General features: G+C 40.8%; 2 protein-coding genes across 2 annotated transcripts in view; both read left to right on the top strand.

Moving 5' to 3' along the window:
- Positions 1-14,943, top strand: part of LOC110202780 (uncharacterized) — a 283,878-nt gene that overhangs the window by 25,621 nt on the left and 243,314 nt on the right. The gene's annotated exons all lie outside the window — the stretch shown is intronic.
- LOC110203888 (uncharacterized) lies at positions 3,132-13,459 on the top strand. Its single transcript, XM_078149306.1, is given in 6 exon segments — positions 3,132-3,279; positions 3,585-3,672; positions 7,054-7,180; positions 7,950-8,045; positions 8,378-8,382; positions 9,647-13,459. Coding segments are annotated over 5 exon segments (3,144 nt in total). The 5' UTR covers positions 3,132-3,279; positions 3,585-3,639; the 3' UTR covers positions 12,530-13,459.

Below are 14,943 nucleotides of genomic sequence, written 5' to 3'. Positions count from 1 at the left end.
TGAAGAAGGAGGAAGAGGCAGAGAAGAGGAATGCAGCAGCTCTAGTCTGTAAAGGAAAGCAGTCCACCTCAGAGAAGGGATGGAACAGAGAGAGATGCTATGGAGCGTGATCACACACATATTATTATGCGCAATTCCCAGCCAAGCTGTGGATAAGGAAGGGGGTGCAGTACATTCATGCCTGACTCTGTGTGTGTGTGTGTGTGTGTGTGTCTTTTGGAGATGGAGGTAAGACATATTCAGATATAGCCAAAAAATAAAACAAAAGTAAAGACTTAGCTCTCAGGGAATTGATTATTTCAAAGAAGTACTTTTGGAAGCTCATCACCTCTATAAGAAGTTGCTTATACCACTACTTTATTCTTTCTTCTTGCGAGAACACTACAAAGTGGGGCAAGTAGATGGTGCAGTGGGTAGAGAGCACTAGCCCTGGATTCAGGAAGACCTGAGTTCAAATCTAGCCTCAGACATACTTAACATTCACTGTGCACAGTGATTCAGCCCTGAACAAAAACCTCCTGGTGACATCTGGCTGCCTTAGCACAGGGGCACAGCTGCTTAATCTTAGGTCAGAGCAGTGACTGCTGTCTTGTCAGGACTGAGCTCTGTTGTCCCCACCCCCACCCCCACTGCCTCACTCATCCCAGGCCCCACATCATTCACACTTTACATTCTCCCAACAAAGGCAGGGCAGAGAGCTGATAATAATCCTCCTAGAGATTTGGGGAATGTGGGAAGGACATAAACAAGTTGGATAATTAATATTAATTTTGCAAATACATCCAAAATTCTTCATTCTATCCCTCATGTATACATTGGGGAAGCAAAACTGTGAGTTTTACGAAGAATGACAAAATGTTGGCTCATTTTAATCCAAGCCTTACACCCTTCAGGTAAATCAGGCAGCTAGGTGGCAGCCAGAAGTCAGGTAGAATCCTTTTTTTGAGTTTTTACACCCTTCAAACACTTATTGGCTTTGTGACCCTGGGCAAGTCACAGAACTTGGTCTGCTTCATTTTCTTTACCCATAAAATGAGATCAGATCGAGAAAGAAATGGCAAACCACTCCAGTATCCCAGCTAAGAATACCCTAAACGGGGTCACAAAAGGGTCAGACACGACTGAAATGACTGAACAACAACCAACCTTGCATCCATGTCCTCATTTATTCACAGTCATTCAGGGTAAGTCACCAAGCATTTTTAATCACCTTCTGTGTGCCAGACACTGTGCTAAGTGGTGCAGGTACAAAGACAGGGAAAATCAACCTCTGCTCTCAAGGACCCAGTCAGTGGGAGACAACAAAAGGCACCCAGCTATGTACAAACATTATGTAAAAAGGACAAATTGGAGTTAGTCAACAAAAGGTCTGTTCTAGGATTAAGGGGATGGGGGGGAAGTTCTTGCTGAATGGAGATGCGATTTTAGGTGGTACCTGAAGGAAGACTGGCATGCCAGGAGATGAGCAGGAGAAAGGAGAGAGTTCCAGGCAAGGGGGAAAACGGGTAGAAATGCTGAGAGTCAGGAAATACGTTGTTGGTGTGTTAAAGTAGTGCAGAAAGACTACAAAGGTATTAGGCAGCCAGGTTAGGAAGAGTTTAGGAAACCTAATAGGACTTTATATTTGATTCTGGAATAGAAAACCACTAGAATTTCTTGAATAGAGAACTGATATGAAGAGACCTTAAATAGAGCAGAATCAGTTGAACAGCTGAGAGTGAGATGGACTGGATCAGGGACAAAGTTATTGCAGGGAGATCCATGAGAAGGCTTTTTTTTGGGGGGGGTTGGTGAGGGCAATTGGTGTCAAGTGACTTGCCCAGTACAGGCCAGCTGTAATGATTTTGATAGTAATGCAGTCCATCATCTTCAGCCTCTACAGTGATGACTGGGAGAGTATAGTCTGTCCGAGACCCACTGCCACTGAACCAGGCAGGGACTCCAGAATGCAGGATGGCAGCACCATAGATAAGGAGATTGGGAGGCTGTCTTGGTGGCTGATAGCAGCAGGCTAAATTATTGCTTGTCAATATTCTCTTGTCAAGATATTCGTAGACACCCTGTTTTCCAGGGCTAAGGCCAAGCAAGTAAGCTGTGTCCTGAGCTTGGCATAACAATGATCCTCTGTCCTCACCATCTGGGTGAGCTCACCCCTGGCAAAATCATATAATTACGACGTTGCTTTGACCAGGTATTCTGTGAGCTCAGAAAAGCACCAGAGAAGTACCCATGTTCTGGTGATGAAGTCCTATTATGAATCAAACTTGTCCCATTGTTGCTGTTACTTCTCCCAGACCTGAGCTCAAATCCAAGTTCAGACACTTGCTAGCTGTGGGACCCTGGGCAAGTCACTTCACCCTAGTTTACACATGTACAAAATAGGGTCTTTAACAGCACCTGCTTCGCAGGGATTTTGTGAAGACCAGATGAGATAGTCATTATAAGGTAGTTAGCTGTGCTTGGAACACAGTAAGCACCAAGTAAATGTTAGCTCTGAGTTTTATTGAGCCCATCTAGCAGACCACTGGCATTCCCCAGGCCCAGCCAAACACTCTCCACGTCTCCTGGTTTCCCTCGGGTCAGTCTCCTTGGCAGAGGAAACAGACACAAAGCCAGCACGGTCTTGCCCCGGCGGGCGCCCCCTTAACCTCTCCTGCTGCCCCGGGCCCACTCGTGTCCTGCTCCTCCTGGATGCCCCAGGGGGCTGAGCAAGCTCTTCTGGAATCCATGGCCTGCCTGTGGTTTCCCTGAGAACCGTGCCTTCCCTGCCTGTTTGCGTCACTTCCTGCGACAAGACACTGGTGCACAGGAAGCACTTCATTAGAGTCGCGGCCTGTTGTGACTGGCTGCAAGAGTGGGAGAGACTGGGCTGGACGACGCGCGGAGGAGCCCTCCGGGGCTGTGAAGACAATGCACGAGGTAAGGGAACGAGCGGAGGGGGCGGGGTAATGGCAGGAAGGGCCGGGGAGGGGCGGGGCAGGCAGGGAAGCAGGACAGCATTCCAGGACGGGGAGGGGCCGAGCCCCAGCAATGCGCAGGATGCGCCTCACCCTTCAGACTACGATTCCCAGAAGGCCGTGCGCCCCTCAGGGGCATTTCCCCAACCTCTACAGCGAGAGGATTGTACTTCCTTCTTACTACGACACTTCCACTTCCTTTTCTCTCCGTCTCTTCCACTCTCGCTGGTTCCCGTTTTCTTTTCTCTATCCTGGGCTGAAGTGAGAGGGGTCGAGCGGGGTCCGAGAGCTGGGCCAGGCCCAGGAGGAGCTGGCTGTGGAGGTGCGGCGGGGTCGAAGCACCGGGGGCTGTCCGGGGGAGCACCCGGAGAATGGGAGCGTCCGGCAGAGGAGGAAGGAATCTCCCGAGGAACTCCCAGGGGTTTGGGGTTAGCCGGTTCGTGGGGGCGGGCTGTGTTGGAGGCCGACCAGGCGGAAGCGGAGCCTGGGGTTGGATCCTGATTCTCCTTCAGTCACGTCCCCAGCTCCCTGCCCTTCTCCCCGCAGTGGAGAAGTGGGAACGTCTGGTCTGATCAGGGCAGACCCCTGCGTAACCCCTCAGTCTCCTGCTTCTCTTTTCCTCCCCAGCTCTCCCTTCTGTGGCCGCTGCTCTGTCCAGGAGGACAACCTGGAGGAAGAGGGAATGGCGCCTGCCCTCACAGCCGGGCCCCGGAAGGTGAGTGCCACTTGCTGCTTTCCTGAAACAGCATCTCAGACCAGAGACCGTGGGATAAGTTTCTTTGTCCTGTTCTGTAACAATAGGAATTGTGGCCATCAGAGAATCATAGCCACAGACACCACTGCATCCTCTCCAGACTGGAAAAAAAAAAAGACCTTACAATAACTTTTTTTTGTTATTTTTTAATTTTGAGTTCTAAATCCTTTCCCACCTTCCAGCCTTCCCCCACCCTTTCAGAAGGGACAAATAGGATAGCTATTATGCATGTAAGGAAATGCAAAACAGTTCTATATTAACCCTGGTTCAAAAAAAAAAGTAAGAAAAATGAAAGTGAAAAAGAATCTGCTTCAGTCCTCACTCAAAGTTCATCAATTCTCTCCGTTTTTTATAATGCGTCCTTTAAATTTTTCCTGGGTCATTGAATTCATCAGGGTGGCTGAGTCTTTCACAGTTGATCATTACTGCTGCTACTGTGCTGTCTTCCTATTTCTTCTCACTTTTCACATTTATTGGTGTTATTTATAATTCATGGCATAAAACAAGCATTTTCATACCATGGAATAAAAACAAATTACATATGAAATTGCAAATCTGTTATATTCAACTTGTTATTACTTTAAAATGTATAACAAGGTTACCAAGTGAATTTCTTTTGTTTTCTTTATTTCTCCCTCCCCCGCACCATGGCTACCATGAGACACAAGTAGGAACACAAGTAGGAACGTGTGTGTTTGTGTGTATGCCTGTACATATATATTTGTATGTAAAATTACTGTATACATCCTTTAAATTTACAGTTCTTTCTCTGGATGCAGATAATGTCTTCATATGTCCTTCATAGTTAATTTAGGTATTTATTGTAATCAAAATAACTTATTCATTCAAATTCGTTCTTAAAACAATATTGCTGTTAGTATATATAATGTTCCCTGGGTTCTGTGTAAGTCTTTCTAATTTCATTGAGCTTGGCGTTTCTTACATTACACTAAAAATTCATCATAATCATATACCACAACTTTTTTAGCCGTTCCCCAATTATTGGGCATCCCTACCATTTCCAGTTCTTTGCCAGCAGAAAGACAGCTGCTTTAAACATTTGAGAACATATAGGTCCTTTGTTTTTCCCTAATCATCTTTGGAAATGGATCTAGTATTGATATTGCTAGATCAGTGAGTATAGATAGTTTAATAGCTTTTTGGGCAAAATTCCAGGTGGCTTTCCAAAATAGTTGGATCACTTGACAATTCCACCAAGAATGAATTAGTGTCCAAATTTTTCCACATCCCCTCCCGATATTTGTTGCTTTCCCTGTCTATCATTTCAGCCTGATAGGCATTAAATGATATCCCAAGGTTGTTTGAATTTTCATTTCTCTAATCAATTATGATTTAGAGCAATTTTTTCACATGAGTATAAATTGTTTTGATTCCTTTGTTACAAAACTGCCTGTTCCTATCCTTTGGCCACTTATCAATTAAGGAATGATTTGTATTACAGATTTCACAAAGTTCTTTATATATTTTAGATTATAAGACCTTTATCTGAGAACCGTGTAGAGAATAATTTTTGCATTTTTTTGCTTTCCCTCCGCTCTTGGCAACATTTGTTTCATTTATACAAAGCCCTTTTAATTTAATGTAAGCTGGAGCCACGATGGTGGTGTAAAATGGGCAGGGACTCCCTTGAGCCCCTCCCTTCCTCCAAATGCCTTTAATAATTATTCTAAACAAATTCTGGAGGAGTGGAAGCCAGAAAAAGAGTGAAACAATTTTCCCACACAGGACAACTTAGAAGGTTGTCAGGAAAGGTTTGTTGCACCAAGGTGAGAGAGTAGTACAGTCCTACACAGCTTGTACTGTGTAATCAGGGCCGAGCAAACTGCAAGCAGGCCTTGGGGTGACTGAATTACTTGCAGCAGTGGTGGTTTCCAGACCTCTCAGCCTAGAGATGCCAAAAACAACTTAGAGGTCAGCAGGAAGTGTCTGTTGTACCTTGGTGGGAGTGGGCGCAGGCTGAGTGAGTACAGCCCCATTCTGACCATAGAAAATTATTGTGGTGACAAGGTAGGTCAAAACACACGCTCAGAAGAAAACAATGTCAAAGCTCCCACTTCCAAAGCCTACAAGAAAAATACTAATTGGTATCAGGCCATGAAAGAGCTTAAAAAAGATTTTGAAAATCAAGTAGAGGAGAAATGAGAGTGAAGCAAGAAACTCACGAACAATGAATTAACAGCTTGGTAAATGAAACACAAAACAATGTTGAAGAAAATAACTCCATAAAAAACAGCATAGGGCTAATGGAAAAAGACAGGAAAATTCACAGAAAAAATAAAGTTTCATTTAAATTTTTCTCTCTTCCCTCCCAACTCTAGAGATGGCTACCATTAGATACAAATGTCTCTCTGTGTGTGTGTGTGTGTGTGTGTGTGTGTGTGTGTGTGTATATGTGTATGTAAAATAATTCTATACACAGATATTCTTTTTGGGAGAGGAATTTTTAAGTGCCTGCTATATATCAGACACTCTGCTGGGATGCAAATAAATAAATGAAACAATCATTGATAGCAAGTGAAAGATGAAATGGCTAAAGAAACAAAGGTTCAATCTTTTGGGCATATCAGTATATTAAGCAGTGCATGGCAATTGGCACAGAAAACTGGGACCAGGCCCCTTCCTTATCTTAGATGTGGATCCTGAATAGGGCAAGACATACTTTTATAAATTAAAAACAATCAAGAGCAATTAATTAAAAGCAAAAAATAAAATGTTAGGTAATCTGATTTCCAATTGGAGAAGCGACTGGGAACTTTTCATGTTGGGAGGGGGAAAGGCAACAGGTTCAGTTCCCTCCATTCAGAATGAGGTGTCCCACTCCCCAAAAATAGTATACAATGAAGGGAACATGGGAACAATGATTAATTGCTAAGTATGGGTCCAGTTTTCAGATAAGACATGTGGGTTGCTTCAGATGTATAATTGTGAGAAAACTTATGTTAATCTTTTTGCATTTGACTGGGTTTTTGATCAGCGTAGCCTAGGGCCTTAAGGACTAAACATCAGGTAGAGTATCAGCCGTGCAAGACTAAGTTCAAACAAGGCAGTAAGGTTTTCTCCCAATTCCCACAATTGAATAAATTTTTCTCACAAGACGGAAGTTGGACTAAACCTATAATTGAACAGAAAAAGAACTGAGCTACCTCAGAAATGAGTCACAAAATGGAGTCAATGTGATTGATTCAATTGCCTCAATTCCCTGTACCACTAACTGTCCTAAAACCCTCAATTACTTCACCTTAATGGCAAGTAGTTTATATTTGAACTTCAAAACAGTTAAGAACTGTAGCTGGGTAAGTGCAAATGTTTTTGATATTTCAGGAATCAGTGACGTTCAAGGATGTGGCTGTGGAATTCACCCAGGAAGAGTGGGTACAATTGAACCCATCTCAGAAAAAGCTGTACAGGGATGTGATGCTGGAGAACTATAAGAACTTAGTCTCTTTGGGTAAGAACAGTTACCTCTTTGGAGTCTTGATATATACTATGAGAACAAAATTTTAACAGTTATTCTTTGGCCTACAAAAGGAAACTCTTCCTAATACTTTTGTAACCAAGAGACAGATTACTTGTGCTTCCTGTTTCAAGGAAAAAGGTCCAAGCTTAGTATGCCTGGAAATTGATTTCTTGATTTGTTGTTATCCTTGAAAATGTGTCTTCCCTCCTCTGTTACCTCAAATCCAAGATATTCATTTTAATCCCAATGTAGGGGTTCATCACGCAATGTTCCCACTGCCTAGCAGTCAGTAAGTCAAATGAACTATTTTTTCCCAAGTCCTACTCAGTAATCCATTGTACCATAATATGGAGTATCCTTCCAGTGGTCTTTTCTACTATCCTTGAGGTCTTCCTAGCATGCCTCCTTATTTTCCAAAGAGAGTTTGAACTCATTTTAAATTCTTTTATTAAGTTTTGTGGATACTTTTTGAAAAAAGGTTTAATTTCTCCTTCCTCTGCCACCTAAAAAAAAAAAACAAAAAGAAAGAAAAAATCCTACTTCTCCCTCCAACCAACCCGTTAAGCTCCCCATGATTGAAGAAAAAAAAAAAACTCAGACAAAATCAGCTTACATAGTACTGTTGGTGGTATAAGATATATTCAGTACCCTTATTCCCTCACCTTTCTACTAAGGTTGGAGGGAGTATTTCATCTATCTCTTCAGTGATGGAACTCGATATGAGATGACTGCCTAGCACTTTTTCATTTTCAATGAACAGGATTTGCAGCTTCCAAACCAAATTTGATTAACCAGTTGGAAAGAAAGGAATCATCTTCGTTGCCAGAGGCAGATATTCCAAGAAACAGCTGTCCAGGTGACTACATAAAACCAAGCAGATGGGTCATTGCAAACTAGTAATCTGTTGGTTATTTTAGGTCAAAGCTGTTGAAAAACATTGAACAAAGTGATCTGTCAATGCTTCTCAGCCCTGTTGAGAGCAGTTGAGACTTTTAACTTCATTTTTTCCCCAAGAAGTTCCTTTTTTAATTTATCTCTTTACTGAAATGTACCTCCACTCTCAAAGAAAGTTGTTGGCTCAGTACAAGGCAGTTATTTCTCTTCTGTTCGTTGAAGATCATCTTACTTTTCCTGCCACAGTTGCAGGAATTCATTGTTTTAAAATAAGCACATTATTTAAGATATTAGGCAATGTGCTATTTTTGCTTGTGAGTTCTTTTCTGATATCTTCTTCTGTTTTGTGTTCATGATTATATTGCTTTCCTGCTTCTTTTAAAAATAATCCTAACCTAGTTCCTCTTTCTTCAGCCTATCATGTTATGTGTCTTCCTGCTTTTTTCTTTATTGCTTTGAAATTGCGTTTATAATGGCACATTATTATGTTCATATCACAGGACTTGTATAGCCATAACCCCGTCATTGGACCTATAGATTTTCATTAGTTTGAAATTTTTTTTTAAAGAATACTTTTTTTTAAGGCAGTGGGGTTAAGGGACTTTCCCAGTGTCACATAGTTAGTACGTGTGAATTGTTTGCTCTGAGGTCAGATTTGAACTCTGGTCCTCCTGACTTCAGGGCGAGTGCACTATCCACTGTGCCACCTACCTGCCCTGTATTATTTTGCTCTTTCGCAAAAAGCTGTTGTGAAAATTTACTCAGAGTGCTTTGTTTCTTTCAGTAACATATTGAAGGTGCAGACCTAGTACTGGGGCCATTGGGTGAAAGGGTATGAACAGTTTTGTAGCTCGGTGAAATTCCTGTCTTTTAAGAAAAATGGCAGCAGCAGCTTAATAAGTAGCTCTTTCTACATAATTCCCAAAATTTATTATTTTCAAGTATCTTGCTAACCTGAAGGCTATTTATTGCTACCTCCAAATTATTTTCATTTTTGCTTCTTTGGTTACAGTTTGAGTAATGTTTCAGGTAATTATTGTAATTTGTCTTGTCAAAAATACCATATGTCTACATCTCACAAATTTCAATCAATTCCTTACAAACTAGATATGTTAGAGGAAATTTATAGCAACAGTTATGTTTTCACCCTCATATTTCTTCTTTATTCTGTTTACTTCTTGTATCTATTTCTCTACCTCACTCTAAACTTAATTCTGCGTTTTCTTTTCAGTGTATTTTCACCTCAGAGGGTAAGGATACATCAATATTATCTGGTTTGTTTTTTTTCCAAAAGTCTTTTCCATTCAGATGTCAGCCAGGGAAAGTAGAGTAAGGGTTCGTTCATCTCCTTGGTAATTTCATCTTAGTCAATTATTTACTTGTTACCTTTGAGTCATTATACTTTCCCATAAGGTAAACGAATCTCTAGTGTAAGGCTAGTGAGACAGGCCTTCTCAAGTGAGAAGGCAAGAGAATAGCTCTAAAACCTTTGAGCAGCTAAGATCCTTGGAAAAGGGTGAAAAAGGCAGGGTTAATCAGCTCTGTATTCTTCCTTTCAGGGAGCCGAGCATTTCTGGAGGTAAGCCTTTTGAATGTAGTCAATGTGGGAAGGCCTTCAGGAGCAAGAAGCATCTTGCTGTGTGTCAGAGACTTCATCCTGGAGAGAAACCTTATGAATGTAGTGTATGTGGCAAGGCCTTCTGGAAGAAGTCACATCATACTGAGCATCAGAGACTTCATACTGGAGAGAAACCTTACAAATGTAGTAAATGTGGAAAAGCCTTTAGGATTAAGTCAGAGCTTACTGTGCATCAGAGAATTCATACTGGAGAGATACTTTATGAATGCAAGGAGTGTGGGAAGGCTTTCCACTATAATTCACATCTTACTCGACATCAAAAAATTCATATTGGAGAGAAATCTTATGAATGTAGTGAATGTGGGCGGGCCTTCAGGTTTAAGTCAGAGTTTACTGTACATCAGAGAATTCATACGGGAGAGATGCTTTATGAATGTAAGCAGTGTGGGAAGGCTTTCCCCTATAACTCAAATCTCATTGAACATCAAAAAATTCATACTGGAGACAAACCTTATGAATGTAGTGAATGTAGGAAGGCCTTCAGGAGTAAGTATCAACTTACAGTGCATCAGAGAATGCATACTGGAGAGAAACCTTATGAATGTAGTGAATGTGGGAAGACCTTCAGGAATAAAGATTATGTTACAGTGCATCAGAGAGTTCATACTGGAGAGAAACCTTATGAATGTAGTGAATGTGGGAAGGCCTTCAGGAGTAAGTCAGAGCTTACTGTGCATCAGAGAATTCATACTGGAGAGAAACCTTATGAATGTAGTGAATGTGGGAAGGCCTTCAGGAGTAAGTCAGAGCTTACTGTGCATCAGAGAATTCATACTGGAGAGAAACCTTATGAATGTAGTGAATGTGGGAAGGCCTTCAGGAGTAAGTCAGAGCTTACTGTGCATCAGAGAATTCATACTGGAGAGAAACCTTATGAATGTAGTGAATGTTTGAAGGCCTTCAGGATTAAGTCAAAGCTTACTGTGCACCAGAGAATTCATACTGGAGAGATGCTTTATGAATGCAAGGAATGGGGGAAGGCTTTCTACTCTAATTCATATCTTACTCGACATCAAAAAATTCATACTGGAGAGAAACATTATGAATGTAGTGAATGTGGGAAAGCCTTCAAGAGTAAGTCACAGCTTACTGTGCATCAAAGTATTCATACTGGAGAGAAGCCTTATGAATGTAGTGAATGTGGAAAGGCCTTCAGGATTAAGAAAAAACTTACATTGCATCAGAGTATTCATACTGGAGAGAAACCTTATGAATGTAGTGAATGTAGGAAGGCCTTCAGGAGTAAGTATCAACTTACAGTGCACCAGAGAGTTCACACTGGAGAGAAACCTTATGAATGTAGAGAATGTGGAAAGGCCTTCTACAATAAGCAAAATCACACTGTGCATCTGAGAATTCATACTAGAGAGAAACCTTATGAATGTAGTGAATGTGGGAAAGCCTTCAAGAGTAAGTCACAGGTTACTGTGCATCAAAGTATTCATACTGGAGAGAAGCCTTATGAATGTAGTGAATGTGGAAAGGCCTTCAGGATTAAGAAAAAACTTACATTGCATCAGAGTATTCATACTGGAGAGAAACCTTATGAATGTAGTGAATGTAGGAAGGCCTTCAGGAGTAAGTATCAACTTACACTGCACCAGAGAGTTCACACTGGAGAGAAACCTTATGAATGTAGAGAATGTGGAAAGGCCTTCTACAATAAGCGAAATCACACTGTGCATCTGAGAATTCATACTAGAGAGAAACCTTATGAATGTAGTGAATGTGGAAAGGTCTTCAGCAGGAAGCCAAATCTTACTGTGCATCAAAGTATTCATACTGGAGAGAAGCCTTATGAATGTAGTGAATGTGGAAAGGCCTTCAGGATTAAGAAAAAACTTACATTGCATCAGAGTATTCATACTGGAGAGAAACCTTATGAATGTAGTGAATGTAGGAAGGCCTTCAGGAGTAAGTATGAACTTACAGTGCACCAGAGAGTTCACACTGGAGAGAAACCTTATGAATGTAGAGAATGTGGAAAGGCCTTCTACAATAAGCAAAAGCACACTGTGCATCTGAGAATTCATACTAGAGAGAAACCTTATGAATGTAGTGAATGTGGAAAGGCCTTCAGGGGTAAGTCAGATATGACTCGTCATCAGAAAATTCATAGTGGAGAGAAGCCTTATGAATGTAGTGAATGTGGGAAGACCTTCAGGAATAAAGGTTATGTTACAGTGCATCAGAGAGTTCATACTGGAGAGAAACCTTATGAATGTAGTGAATGTGGAAAGGCCTTCAGGGGTAAGTCAGATATGACTCGTCATCAGAAAATTCATAGTGGAGAGAAGCCTTATGAATGTAGTGAATGTGGGAACGCCTTCAGGAGTAGGTCAGTGCTTACTGTACATCAGAGAATTCATACTGGAGAGAAACCATATGAATGTAGTGAATGTGGGAAGGCCTTCAGGAGAAAGTCAGAACTTAATGTGCATCACAGAATTCATACTGGAGAGAAACCTTATGAATGTAATGAATGTGGAAAGGCCTTCAGGATTAAGAGAAAACTTACAATGCATCAGAGAGTTCACACTGGAGAGAAACCTTATGAATGCGGTCAATGTCAGAAGGCTTTCAAGAGAAAGGCATATATTACTGTGCATCAGAAAATTCATTCTTGAGACATTGTTTATGAATGTAAAGAGTGTGGGAAGGCTTTCCTCTACAGCTCAGATCTTACTCAACATAATAATATTCATGCTGGAGAGAAACCCAATGAATGTAATGAGTGTGGGAAGACTTTCAGAGTGAAGATACAGCTTACTCAACACCAAAAAATTCACTCAGGAGAGAAACCTTAAATGTGTAATGCATGCAGGAAGGCTAGACTGAGGGCACTAATTTATGTCCATCAGAGAATTTATAAGATTCCTCTTGAATGTAAGGATTGTGGGAAGGCCTTCCATTGCAACTCAGATGTTATTAAACATCAAAAATTGATGCTGGAACAAAAATCTTATATATGTAGTGAAAGTGAGAGGGCTTTCAGAAAGAAGGTACACCTTACTGTTCATCACAATTCATATTGGAGAAATTCTCTGAATATGAGTAGTGTAGGAAGCCCTTCTCTCACAAGTCAGACCTTACTCAACTTCAAATCATACCTTATGAATGTAATGTATATGGAAAGGCTTTGCACTTGAGTGTAGATCTTACTCAACATCAGAGCATTCATACTGGAGAAAGATCTTATGAATGCAGTGAATGTGAGAAGACCTTCAGGCTGAAAACACAACTTGCTCAACATCAAAGAATTAATTCTGCAGGGAAACCTTTTGAATTTGGGAAAGTCTTTAGACACAGGACCTACTTGATGTCCATCAGAGAATTCATGCTAGAGTGATTCTTCATGAATATTAGGAGTGTGGGAAGATTCCCTCAGCTGACTAGACTGTGATTCTGAGTCCCTAGATATAGTTCAGAGAATCTTTACTTAGGGTGCATGGGAGAAGAAGATATTCCTCCTCTCTGCAGAGACTTGTAAAGGGGCAAAGATTTAGTGTTATCCTTCCATGGGTGTTCAGGGAGGGAGAGGTTATGCTGGCTGAGTCAGGGGTTACCGAGTGGATAGTGTTATTGGGAGAGCCTTAGTACTAACTTTGATCCCTGGGAATATGGTGTGCAAGATGCTTGGGGATGACCTCTTGGCCATCAGATGAGCCTGAGCCTAATGAGTGATGAATAATTGTTGACAGTGCTTGAGGAATAAAGCATAATCTGATAAATCAAAATGAGCTTTGTTCCTGATTTTGCTGGTGCTGCTTCTGCTCATGTTAATTTGGGTAGCCAGTGTGGACCATAAAGACTTGGAATCATTTTAATTAGAACAAAGCATGGGCCTGTGGCAAATTTTGATGCAATGTGATTTCTGCCCAGTGCTCTGCATGTCAAAGGAAAGAAATTCATTGAAATGCAGGTAACCAGCAGGATTTACTGTGACTTCCTTATGGTCATCAAATGCCTTCTCATCCAGTTGGTGACACACATGAAAAGATAAATAAGATTCCCATTATCATTAGGGAATATAAACAAGGAGTTTTCAATGAAGAAATCAAAGCTATCAACAATAATGGAAAAGTGCTCTAAATTACTAAATCTATTAGAGAAATGCAGATGAAAATAACTTTGAGGTAATACTTCACACTACCTCAAACTGGCCAACATGACAGAAAAGGAAAATGACAAATTCTGGAGGGGATGTGAAAAATAGGTACAACATGCACAATTCAGAACTGGTCCAAGCATACTGGAGAACAGTTTGGAACTGTGCTGAAAGCATTATAAAGCTGTACATACCCTTTGACACAGCAATAACACGGCTAGGTCTGTATTCCACACACATGAAAGAAAAAGGACTTATATGTACAAAAATATTTATAGTGGGCCTTTTTGTGGTGGCAAAGAATTGGAAATTGAGGGGATGATCATCAGTTCCTGAATGGATGCAGAGGTGATTGTATGAGTGTGATAGAATGTTGTGCTTTAAGAAATGAGGGACGTGGGTTGGCAAAACCTGGGAAGACCTATGTGAATAGATGCAGAGTTAAGCAAGCAGAGCCAGGAGCTCCTTGTATAGAGTAACAGCAACATTTTAATGGTAATTACATGATCAGCTTTGAATGACTTAGTTACTCTGATCAAGAAAATCATCTAAGACCATTCCAGAAGATTCATGATAAAAAAAGAAAAATTGCTGTCTACCTCCAGAGAGAATGGATAAACTTAGTATGAACTGAAGTATATTTTTTTACTTTTTAATTTTCTTGCTTTTTTATGACATGGCTAACATGGCTAAAACATAGAAACATGTTTTGTGTGATTTCACATGTATAACTGATATATTCCTTGTCTTCTCAATCACTGAGGAAGAATTTAGAACTCAATGCAAAAAGGAATTTTTAAATAATATTTTTTTAAATGATGAGGGAAAAGAATTTGAGTGAGTAGAGTCAGAAACAACTTTCTAGGAATTTGAGAAAAAGCAGGGAAAACAATAAATGCAAGGGAGAAAATGTGGCTAACAAAAGAAACAGGCATTTATTAAGGGGTTGCTAGGTAGCAGGTCCTGTTCTGTATGGAGTTTGTATCCAAAATCAGCATGTCAAAAATTACAGAGTCAGAATTATCCTTCAAATAGGCACTCTTTAAACTCTTCATAAAGTGCATGGGGTACTAGCTTTCAACATAGAACTGTACCTGGAAAGAGACTAGGAAA

Source organism: Phascolarctos cinereus, unplaced genomic scaffold, assembly GCF_003287225.1.
Source record: "Phascolarctos cinereus isolate Bilbo 61053 unplaced genomic scaffold, phaCin_HiC Scaffold_2;HRSCAF=192, whole genome shotgun sequence".
NCBI lineage: Eukaryota > Metazoa > Chordata > Mammalia > Diprotodontia > Phascolarctidae > Phascolarctos > Phascolarctos cinereus.
Note: the sequence above shows the minus strand (reverse complement) of the source record. Positions and strands in the feature narration are given on the sequence as shown.